This window comes from Hyperolius riggenbachi, chromosome 3 (assembly GCF_040937935.1).
Source record: "Hyperolius riggenbachi isolate aHypRig1 chromosome 3, aHypRig1.pri, whole genome shotgun sequence".
NCBI classification, from domain to species: Eukaryota; Metazoa; Chordata; class Amphibia; order Anura; family Hyperoliidae; genus Hyperolius; species Hyperolius riggenbachi.
The window spans coordinates 106356382-106368513 of NC_090648.1; the positions used below are offsets into that span (position 1 = coordinate 106356382).

Sequence of the window (12132 nt, forward strand, 5' to 3'; positions counted from 1 at the left end):
GCCTTAAAGTGAACCTTAACCCCGGGGGGGGGGGGGGGGGAATTCACTTAGCTGAGACTTCCCCAAGCCCCATGCAGCCATCCTGTGCCCTTGCAGCTCCTCGAGTGTCCTCCGGTCCCCGCCACGGGTTAGTTTAATTTTTGGCCAACTAAGAGTCGGCCCCTAGCAACGCGTACTCTTCTTCGCCTTCCCCGCCGTTAAATGCGTCATGCGCAGGCACAGTATGCTTGTGCCTGCTCATGACGCGCTTGACGGTGGGGAAGTTGAAGAAGAATACGCGTTGCTGGGGGCCAACTCTTAGTTGGCCGAAAATGAAACAAACCCGTGTTGGGGCCCGGAGGAGGCATGCTGGGTGCTGCGGTGTCATGCATGGTGCTATGATGTCTCTATGGGGCATGCTGGGTGCTGTGTGGTTCCATGCTGGATGCTGTGTTGCCTCTATGGGGCATGCTGGGTTTTGTGGTGACATGCTGGCTGACACTCTGTGATGCCTGAAGCCTCCATAGGGTGCATGCATCGTTGTGATTGTCCTCACTGTTCCTCCCCACTACCCCCCCCCCCCCCCCCAAGCAGAGTAGCATAGCAGGAGGAACTACTCATCTCCTCCATCCCCTCTCTGAGTCTGGAGACATCCTCTGTAGCTGACGATTCTCCCCCAAGCATCCAAGAATCAGGCGCTAGAAGCTTTAGCATCTGATTCATTTTCACACACTAAATTTTGATGTAATTTTGCATTATAGTTTGGTATAATGCTTTTTTTTGTAGATTATTGTGGTCCGACATGGATGCCTTTCTTTTATATGATTGTGGTCTTCAGAGATCTAACCAAACATCATCAATACCTTTATCTTTGGCAGGATCATTGCTATTATCAAGGCCGTGTGAAGAATGACAGCAGCTCACAGGTCAGCCTCAGCTTATGTGAGGGGTTGAGGTAAGAAATTAAACTTCCTGGTTATTTGTAACAATGGCATGAGCCATACTGGAAATACGTTGGTTATCATCACTGTTTGTGGCCTGTTCATGGCATGTCCAGTAGACATGGTTACATATGATTTATATACATGATGACTGGATATTGTTCATCTATTGTTTTTACCAGTATTATTACTGTACACAACTTTATTTATATTTTATATATATATGTTATTGTACAGTATGTTGCTGCAGTGTTGCTGACACATTTTTGCCAAAGTCATTTTCACATTGAAACCGGCAAGTTCGATTTTGAGAATATGGCAAAAATTCACAAAAATATTCACGAAAATTGCAATGCAATAACAAAAAAATACAAAAATGCAAAAAAATCTTTATTTTTACTGCAAAAATGCAAAAAAAAAAATGTTTATTTTAGCATGAAAATTTGCGAAAATGCGGAAAATCACAAACTTATTACAAAATGATTTTCTATGACATTTTCGCTTGAAAGTAAAGTTTAACATTATTTTCACAAAAATTAATGCGAAAAGAATATTGGCATTTTCACTCATCACTGTATTACCGTAGTATGTGATATTGATATACAGTAGAACCTTCTATTACCTCTAGAGTAGCCAGATCAGCGCTCATTGGAAAATGTCCACTGTAATTGATAGAAAGGCTATTATAATCTAGCTTCTTAGTGTGCAGCAATGTAAGATGCAGGAGAAACAGATATTAATCATCCTTATGGCTAATGGCTTTTTTGGCTGTTACACACCAAGAAGAACAAACACGTGTTTTTTTTACAGCTTCCTTTACAGACACAGAATGTAGTAAAACCTTTGTTATTGGAACACACTGCCACTCTGTGGTTACAGCTGGTAATGCATAGATATACACATCATAGGCCCTGATTCACAAAGCGGTGATAACTCAGTTATCACGCCTAAAAGACTTTAGGCATGATAAGCCGTGCAAAGCTGAGTTATCACCGATTTGTGCTGCTCTTCGCGCGAAGCTCCCACGCGCAAAGTTTTGCGCGCGTAGCGCACCGCGCTGCGCGCGCAAAGTCCCATAGGGCTCAATGGACGCTGCGCGCGAAGCACGGTACACTGCGCGCGCAGCGCGGTGCGCCACGCGCGCAAAACTTTGCGCGCGGGAGATCGCGCGAGTTTCTTCTTATCACGCCTAAACTGAAGTTTAGGCGTGATAAAGGGCTTTTCACAGGCGTGCAAACACTTTGCACCGCTTTGTGAATCAAGCCCATAGACTGTTGTTGCTAAATACACAACAGTAATGATAAGCAAAATAGTTCTCCTATGGTGCAAATACCAACACAGACCCAGAAAGTGGATGGAATTGAGTAATCAAATCAGTCCAGTTAGCAGCAGCTTTTTAATTAAACAGCAGTTGGAGGCATTAATTGACAAAATAAATTTCTTTGCCCAGGTCAGTATATATGTGTATGTTTGGAGAAGTTCATGCTCATCGGTCATTATTATGACTTGCATGTCAAATCCTACATGGGCCAATTATTGCAAGCAGTCTCCAGATTTATTTATAATTTGGATATAATTACATGGTGTTAAACTTACCGACCGTGCATAGTAATTGTTTATTCCTCTAGCGGCCTTATTATGACACAGAAACAAAAGCTTTTGATTGAACCCCTAAAAAAGGCCGAGGATGGAGCGCATGCCCTGTTCACTTCCCAGGATCATGGGGCCCCGAAGGCTTGTGGATTGGACCATACTAAGTGTGATGACCCTGTAATGCCCAAACCATCATTCTCCATGAACAATGCTGAGGTAAGAGGAATCAATCAATACATTCTATTCACCCTACCACAGTGTCTTTCCTAGCTGAATCTCATTTTTTTTATTTCTAAGTAGCAAGATCCTGCTAAGTGCATCAAAACACCACAAACATGGCTGAGATATTGCTCATCATTAAAAAATGGGAAACAGCAATCCACATGCTGTATGTTGTCTTGAGCTATGCTATGTTAGTGCCGGTATATTGTAAGTGCCTGAATCTGTCTCTGGTAATTTAAAGCACAGCAGACTAAGAAAAGGGTAACATTTCATTGTCAAATGCATACCACATTAGCAGATTGTTTTACATATGTTAGTATGTTGCCTGAGTCCACTTGTAGAGCAAGACTGGGAGCAATGGTGGCTATTATATGCAGAGTTCCAAGAAGGCTTACAATGAGCAGGGAAGGATGGATGGGGGGGGGGGGGGCTTGAGCCAGGTGGTGGATCCGCCTTTATCTTACCTTTACAGTTGGCTGTGTCTATGCGTCATAACACACATGGTGAATTAGCAGTCTTATACCATCTGCTCTGCAAAGGTTGGATAATAGAGAAGATGTTCAGGAGTAGATGGACATTGAAATCTAGGCATCGTGCTCTACCAGGAGTGTGGATTGAATTAAAGAAGACTGCGGACATTCATTTACATAGGTTGAGCGTAACAAATACATTTGTTTATTTCTTAAAAGTTTCATTGTTGCTGCTATCTTACACTGTAATGAGAGGCCAAAATGGCAACTGCTGTGCTCACTGCTGTCCACATCTCCTTACCTGTTATGCTAATTGAAGTATTGTACTTTTCGGACTATAAGACGCTCCTGACCATAAGATGCACCTAGGTTTAGAAAACAAAAACCGGGGGGGGGGATTATACTAAATCTGGTGCATCCATGGTGAAGGGGCATCTTGTGGATTATACCCACTTTGTATCTCATGCCCCCTTTTACCTCTTTTATCTCCCTGTGTCCTTTTCTGTTCCCCTTGTGTCCTCCTGTTTCCCCAATGTATCCACCTCTGTCCCCCTTATGTCCCCATGTGTCCTCCTCTATGCCCCTTTGTGTCCTCCTCTATGCCCTTTTTTGTCCCCCTGTGTCCTCCTCTGCATGGGCACAGTACTGGGAGTCCCTGACATGCGGTGGGTTGGAGATTCGTACAGGCAGATATTCACAACTCAGGAACTCCCTGCATTTGGACAATAAGATGCAGTGACTTTTTTCCCCACTTTTGGGGGTAAAAGGGAGTCTGATAGTTTAAAAAATACAGTAGATAATATGCTGATTGGCTGGGCTGTCTGGAGCCATCTAAATCACAATACTGGATTGACAAGATTACAAGAAAGCAAAATGACAACACATTTTACACATGAAATGTGTGTTTGTGGAGTGATGCCCGGTTCCCTGCACACCGCACCACAACTCACAAAACTACAAACATAGAACCCTGTGGCAAAGGCGACAAAGTCATATATGCATCACATGGCCTGTGCCATGTGTCTCAGATATCTGACTCACGGCACAGGTTGGGCAGATTGACAAATCTGTAACACGTACTGTATGGGGTACAAATGATTTCGGCGTAACTAGAAATCCCCGGGCCCCACTGCAAAACAAAAATCCTGCCCCCCCCCCCGCTCTGGGCCTTTTGGGGGGGGCAGGAGGGGTTACAACATAAGAGGAGAGTGTGGCAGATCGGCGGGGAGGGGGGACATCCCCCCCCCTCACCTCAGGCTCTCCTCTTAGCGTCCCCCTCCTGCAATCAGTGGCAGCGGGCGGGCAGCGGCAAGCTGAACACATACCTCCATCGCGCAGGAGGTCTCCGATCAGTAAGAACTTCATGCTACTTCCTGTACACAGGAAGTAACATGAAGCTCTTACTGATCGGAGACCTCCTGCGTGATGGAGGTATGTGTTCAGCTTGCCGCTGCCCGCCCGCTGCCACTAATGATTGCAGGAGGGGGAGCGCTAAGAGGAGAGCCCGAGGTGAGGTCCTCCCACCCCGCTGATCTGCCACACTCTCCTCTTATGTTGCGACCACTGCTGCCCCCCAAAAACGCCCTGAGCGGGCCCTAGGGGGGGCCCCGGGCCCCACTGCGGGGGCAGGGGTCGCATCCCCTATTGTTACGCCCCTTACTAGTCAAATAGTGCAGGTCTAATTCAATCAGTATTATTGCAAGTTACATTTTAGTTCTCACACAGCATCCAAGTCACATTTGCATATATTTTGTTATTTGACTCTCTGAGATAACCTAAAATAGGATAATGTTTTCAAACTAACAGCCAATAGAGAAATTATATTTTTGAAAAAAAAAGTGATTATTTTTGTACCTTTCTTCTCTTTGCTGTGACAGATGAAGGAATTCCTGCAAGCCAGAAAATATATCCAGCTGTATCTGGTTGTAGATCATTCTGTGGTAAGACTTTCTGGCTGTATGATGACTGGTGACATGTGAAGTACCGGGACAATGTGGCATGCATACTGTTCAACACATTTACCTGCCACTGATCTGTCTTCTTGTAAAAGTAATATTTGTCTGTATCCTAAGGCTCTGGTCACAAAGCAGATTGGTTCAGCGCTCGACGCCAGGTGCTGACTGAGTACCTGAGCTGGGTGCCGCTATAGCACTAATGCTATAGTGCGCAACCTACACAAGGGTAATTCGGACATTGCTGGACCCCAAATTATTTTCGAGTTGCCACGACTCAAAGGAGAAATAGTTTTGAACGCTGACGGGATTTTGAGTGGCAGCAGTAGGTGTCGTCATTCAGCTCAACTCACCGGCAGCTTCCTAATACGTAAGCTCTGGTTACACCTGACTGAAAAGCAGGCAGTTTTCCACATCGGAGAGCAGCAGATAAATAAACATGTTGTCTGCATTGCTGTGAACAAAACAAGTGCAGTGCATAATTACAGATTCTAGGTGAAAGTCAAGACATATCATAATTACAATGTACTGTATATGCTGCATGACGTTTCCAATGGCAACTTGGAGACACCCGGAAAGAGAGGTTCCTGGATGGGCTGTCACTGTCCATGACATGAGCCCCTTGTTCAGAGTGTCCCTGTTGTATGGTACAAATCTGTTATAGTGTAAAATTACCTTAAAGAGATACTTAAAGAGACTCCGTAACAAAAATTGCATCCTGTTTTTTATCATCCTACAAGTTCCAAAAGCTATTCTAATGTGTTCTGGCTTACTGTAGCACGTTCTACTATAACAGTCTCTGTAATAAATTAATGTATCTTTCCCCTGTCAGACTTGTCGGCCTGTGTCTGGAAGGCTGCCAAGTTCTTCAGTGTTGTGGTTCTGTGAAGAATCTCCCCCCTCCAGGCCCCTCTCTGCACACTGCCTGTGTGTTATTTAGATTATGGCAGATTCTCTCTTCTCTCTTATCTTTTACAAGCTGGATAAATCGTCCTCTGAGCTGGCTGGGCTTTCACATACTGAGGATTACAGACAAGGGCAAAGCTGTTTGCAAGAAGAAAAGAGCAGCCTGAAACTTCAGTGCATGAGAGCAGAAGGGGGAAAGAAACACACAACGATCTCTTGAGATACAAAAGGAAGGGTGTATACAGCCTGCTTGTGTATGGATGTATTTTCTATGTGTGGACATGCTGTACATCAACCTACTTCCTGTTTTGGTGGCCATTTTGTTTGTTTATAAACAAACTTTTTAAAACTGTTTTAACCACTTTTAATGCGGCGGGGAGCGGCAAAATTGTGACAGAGGGTAATAGGAGATGTCCCCTAACGCACTGGTATGTTTACTTTTGTGCGATTTTAACAATACAGATTCTCTTTAAGTCTGCCAGCAAAAAAAGTTTCACTCACCTGGGGCTTCTACCAGCTCCCTGCATCTGTCCTGTCCTGCGCCAGTCCTCAATGATCCTCTGTTCCCTCACCGCCAGCTAGTTTCACTGCACCTGTACAGGACGCTCTTGCAGATGGAAACACGTTCAAGGATACGCATTGCCAGGGCTGCGCAAGCGCAGTGGCCTGCCGACTCTGTGTCAGCGAAAACAAAATTACCTGCCGGTGGGGGAGCGGAGGATCGTAGAGGACCACGACAGGACAGCTGCTGGGGGCTGGTAGAAGCCCCAGGTGAGGGAACTCTTTTTTTCCAACAGGCTTAAGTATCCCTTTAGGGCAGTTTTACACTAACATATTTGTACCATACAACAGGGACACTCTGAACGAGCTCTGACTTGGGCTATACTTCATGTCAGTATACAATACACTTTTGAGCACTGCACCTTTTTATTATTTTCCTGACGAAGCCTTAATTTATTAATAGGCAAAACTTGTTCAATTAGTTATGGGTGTTTGATTGTTAGTGGGGGGGGGGGGCACCCTTTGTACCAGCGGACTGGCTTATTTTGGGCATTCAAACAATGCATTTATAGATGGGTTTTGCTGACCTGCTCTGCACATTCAATTGCATTGGTTTGAGGACCTAAAACCAATACCTTACAGTTGGAGACATTTATCAGTCCAGTTTCCATGGTACTTTACGTTTTTGACTGTGTGGTTAATTGCTAGTATTGTGTAGTTAGCATTGGGTGTGTTAAAGCCAACGTTATTCTATATGCTACGGAATGCAGTAGTCATAAAAGTCATCTGTTCTATACACTGTGTGTGTGTGTGTGTGTATATATATATATATATATATATATATATATATATATATATACTAGCCAACCCGCGTCGTAGCATACGCCACATCTATCTATCTAATAGAGTACGTGCCTCAACCTTGAAGCAAGAAGAAGTAGGCTTTCCATGAGAAAATGTATGCGTGCTCAAACACCAAGTTTAACCCTAGCAAGTCTGGCTTTGCAAATCCGGCCTAATTGGCTATCCATGAGGCAATGCTCATGCAAATATGCATTTGCTTTCGCATGCCAAACTATGCAGTGTCAAAAAAACAATACTGTAAAGTGCTCTCTCGCTGCCTGGGAACCACAGCAGCACCCCGGAGTGGGAGGCTGGGTGGCGCAGCCGCGCCCCCCCCCCCCCCCCCAAGCGTGGCCAGCGCTGGGGAAAGCCGTCCGCACCCACCTCCTAATATTAAAAACAGCCACTTACCTTAACGTCCATTGGGTTCTGCTACATGCGCATTAATTTTCTCATGGAAAGAATTTTGTGCAGTTTGTATCCTTTGGAGGCAGGTGGTGGATGGCTTGCTCCGGTGGTGTGAACCCTGGAGTGAGTGCGCCTGTCCCCCCCCCCCCTCTGGAGTGCTGTATGTGAGCCAGCCCTGAGCTCTAAAGCTCGGGGTGACCCATGCTTCTCTCCTTTCTCATGTGGTGCCCCCAAATTAATGCGCATGTAGCAGAACGCAATGGACGTTAAGGTAAGTGCCTGTTTTTAATATTGGGAGGTGGGTGCAGACGGCTCTCCCCGGCGCTGGCCACACTTGGGGGGGGTCGTCCACGCCACCCAGCCTCCCCCTCCGGGGTGCCGCTGTGGTTTCCAGGCAGTGAGAGAGCCTGGGACCCTGCGGTCCCCCCAGTTGTATAAAAAGGGGGCATTGGGAATCCTCCCCGTGGCGCTCCTGGAGGCCTGGAGCACACCAAAAACTGCTAGCAGATCCGCAAAATGCTAGCAGATTTTGAAACGCTTTTTCTTATTTTTCTGTAGCATTTCACCTAGCATTTTGCGGTTTTGTAAAGCATTTTTGGTGTAGTAGATTTCATATATTGTTACAGTAAAGCTGTTACTGAACAGCTTCTGTAACAAAAACGCCTGCAAAACCGCTCTGAACTGCCGTTTTTCAGAGCGGTTTGCGTTTTTCCTATACTTCACATTGGAGGCAGAAACGCCTCCGCAATCCAAAAAATGCCTCACCTCGGGAGTATGCGTTTCAGCAAAACGCCTCCCGCTCTGGTGTGCACCAGCCCATTGAAATACATTACCCAAGCGTATCCGCAGCCGCAAGTGGATCGCAAAACGCTGCCGAACCGCTCTGGTGTGCACTAAGCCGGATAGTGCTAATGTAGCATGTAGCAGGGTGACTGCTTTGTGGTATTGGTTTGTGCATGCATTTGCATGAGCATTGCCTCATGAATAGCCAATTAGGCCAGATTTGCAATGTCAGACTTGCTAGGGTAAGGCCTCTTTTCCATGGACTGTGAATAGGCAGTGAAATGGCTCTCAAACTCTCACAACTGCTCACTGCTGCCTGGTAACTGCTTGCTGCTGCCTGGTAACTGCTTGCTGCTGCCTGGTAACTGCTTGTTGCTGCCTGGTAACTGCTTGTTGCTGCCTGGTAACTGCTTGTTGCTGCCTGGTATCTGCTCACTGCTGCCTGGTAACTGCTTGTTGCTGCCTGGTATCTGCTCACTGCTGCCTGGTAACTGCTTGCTGCTGCCTGGTAACTGCTTGTTGCTGCCTGGTAACTGCTTGTTGCTGCCTGGTATCTGCTCACTGCTGCCTGGTAACTGCTTGCTGAGCACACAGCTCAACAGTCCGTGGAAAAGAGGCCTTAAACTTGGTGTTTGAGCATGCATAAATGTTCTCATGCAAAGTACTTCTTCTTCTTGTTTGAAGGTTGAGGCACTTAGTCTAATATATATATATATATATATATATGTATAGTCCACCCCCTCTTTCTTGTTAGTATGTAGAGATGGTATTTTATGGCCCAATTAGTATTGGATTAACATTTTAGGCACTACAGTACCATTAAGAAGGGTAAATAGGGACCATTTGGTCCCAGTGTTTTTGTAAATATTATTGTTGTCATAAATGTGTATACAAAATATTGGTGCTAAACCTTTAGTGAAGCTGAACAGGGTCTCTCAATAAGATAACAACATTTTCCCCAAATGTTGTAACACTGTAAATAAAACAGAAAGTACAATGACCTGAAAATCATGTAAATCTTGTATTCAAAGGAAAATTGTACAAAGACAACATAGCAAACTTAAAAATGTATACCGTATATATTATTGTTTGTTATGGTATTTTGGAATTTATAGCAAGCAACATCTTTGGAAAAAAAACAAAATAAGACAGGGGCATGTCTACCATTGGCTTGCATCACCTTTTCACAGCACTTTGTCAATTCCTGGCAGTAAGGAGGCCAGTTGCTGTAACCCTGACAGTGAAATGTTGCCTCATGCCTGCCGGATATAGGATTTCAGCTGCTTAACAATTCAAGAAGATCTCACTTGTCATACTTTTCATTTCGCAGTAAGCCAAATGTTTTCTTTAGGTAACAGGTCTGAGCTGCAAGCTCTGGCCACTTTAGCATCTGGACTTATTTACATAGACCTATCCTGTTGTAATGCGTGCAGCATGCTTGGGCACAGAGAAGGTGGCAACGTCTCTTGCACAGCCTGCCTGGCTTGCTTGTTGATAATTAAAGTAATTTACCCATCTAGATTATGGAAAGTCACATAGCTCGGCATAGAATTGGAGAGGTTTAACCTCCCTAGCGGTATTGATAGTTATACACGTTAATACAAAACATGCTGTGAACAGTATTGACATGCATACACGTCAATACTCTCCTACACTGTATACTAGACCCTTGCGTGACACATTTTGGCAGGCAAGTTACAGGAAAAAAGGTTATGACCTTTAATTGGATCACTTTTTTCACAGAAATCCTGGGGAAAATGAACACCAGGGAGGTTAAGGCTGTATCTGAGTGATACATCAGCATTTCTGGGTGCCTCCATAGGCTGTAGGCCTCGGCCCAGCCCTGCCTGCATGCAGACTTTGCATTATGGCCAGTCTCCATTGCAGTTCACACTCATTATACTGAGGACATTATGCAACTGACCACTGTGAATGTAGCTAGCCCCAGGCTAGGTTTACAGTGCTCATTTGTGTTGCAGAAAAATTCTGCATGTCAATTACTGCCTATGCAATTCTATGGAAAATTCACTCGGAAACGGCCGTGCTATCAGTTAGCACTCTTTTGTGAATCAAGCCCAGTGAGTAGAGTGTAATTCATTGCATGTCCTGTATTACTTACTGCTCTGCTCATCATGTGGTAAGACTTTATGCACATAATTCTCCTTAAAGCAATTTATTGCATACACCCCCTTGTGAGTCCACTTATGTAATATCAATGCAGTATTTGCAGGGTACATAACCTGTCATCATAGCAACCCTATATAATAAAACCCCTGTGTCCCTGCATCCTCCCTGTGTCTGTGTCCTCCCTGTGTCCGTGCGTCCTCCTGTATCCCTGTGTCCGTGCGTCCTCCTGTATCCCTGTGTTGGGCCAGCGCGCATATGCGGCGCACAGGCGGACTTGGGACAGCAGGAGGACAGGTGCAGGGGGTGGATGACTGTGCATGCGTTTGGTGGGTGCGGCCGTGCGCGCATTGGGGAGAGCGGAGGATGCGGCAGGGGTGAGGTGGGAGAAGGGGGTGAGGAAGGTCACAGCCAAGCCCTAGTGCCCCTTTTTTAGACGGGTTTATTTCTTGTGCCCTAATAACCTACATTGTTATTTCTTCCAGTTCATAAAATACAATCGTGATGAAAACACGATCAGGACAAGAATATTTCAAATCATGAATTACGTTAATATGGTAAGTACACATCCTATTTCCATGTACGTCAGCAAGGATTAATGATACAGACTGAATCTCATGAAAGCCTCTTTTACATAAACAGCTGAAGGCAGCGCATTCACATCCTGTCAGCTGTTCATGTGTACCAGCCATGCGCCTTCTAGTACTGGGCATGGGCAGTGGAAAGGTGTCGATCCCATTGGATCACGTCTGTACATGGCCACACCCACATTCATACATATCACGGGGCTATTCTTTGCTGCTTCTTACTGCACTGCTTGTCAAGCGCTTACATACAAGGGGTTACAAACGTTACCATTCATTTGTATTAAAAGGAAACCTAAGAAGATTGAAGCACAAGCAAAGAAAACTCTGAGAATCCCCGATGAGTAGATGGGCTGGCCCAAAACCTGTCGGTTCTGTCAGATTTTAACTGACTTCTTTGTTTGCAATAGTGGTCCTTTAAAATATATGATGTAGAGTGTGGCCGGCATTATCTAGCCACACAGTTGAAGGTAAACAGTCACCACAAGGGAGAGACATTTTAGGGGCCAGGTTACCGGTGCACTTTTGTGAATTTTTATAGTTGTAAATAGCTAAAAATTCAATATTTCTTCAATCTCAATAAGATTGAGATTGTTCTTATTTTTGTATCTGAATGGCAATTTTTTTAATTTATGCCACACATTTTATATAGAGCTGACACATTTTGTGTAGTACTTTACAGAGAACACTGAGGTAATATGGCTTACAAAGCCTAAACAGACACCCGTAATCTAATGTCCCCGTTCATACTTTAGGACTAATGAAATAAGCCAATTGACATACCAGAATTGTTTTTGTGTTGGTTATTGGTGGCAACCGTGGAACC

The 12132-nt window shown here is 44.9% G+C and overlaps 1 protein-coding gene across 1 annotated transcript in view; it reads left to right on the forward strand.

Moving 5' to 3' along the window:
• The window catches only part of LOC137562203 (zinc metalloproteinase-disintegrin-like 4a), a 112704-nt gene that overhangs the window by 37080 nt on the left and 63492 nt on the right, over positions 1 to 12132 (forward strand). Inside the window, exons 6-9 of the mRNA XM_068273535.1 lie at positions 858 to 934; positions 2549 to 2729; positions 5083 to 5145; positions 11208 to 11279. Of these exons, the coding sequence (XP_068129636.1) occupies positions 858 to 934; positions 2549 to 2729; positions 5083 to 5145; positions 11208 to 11279 (393 nt within the window). The remainder of the gene's footprint in view (positions 1 to 857; positions 935 to 2548; positions 2730 to 5082; positions 5146 to 11207; positions 11280 to 12132) is intronic.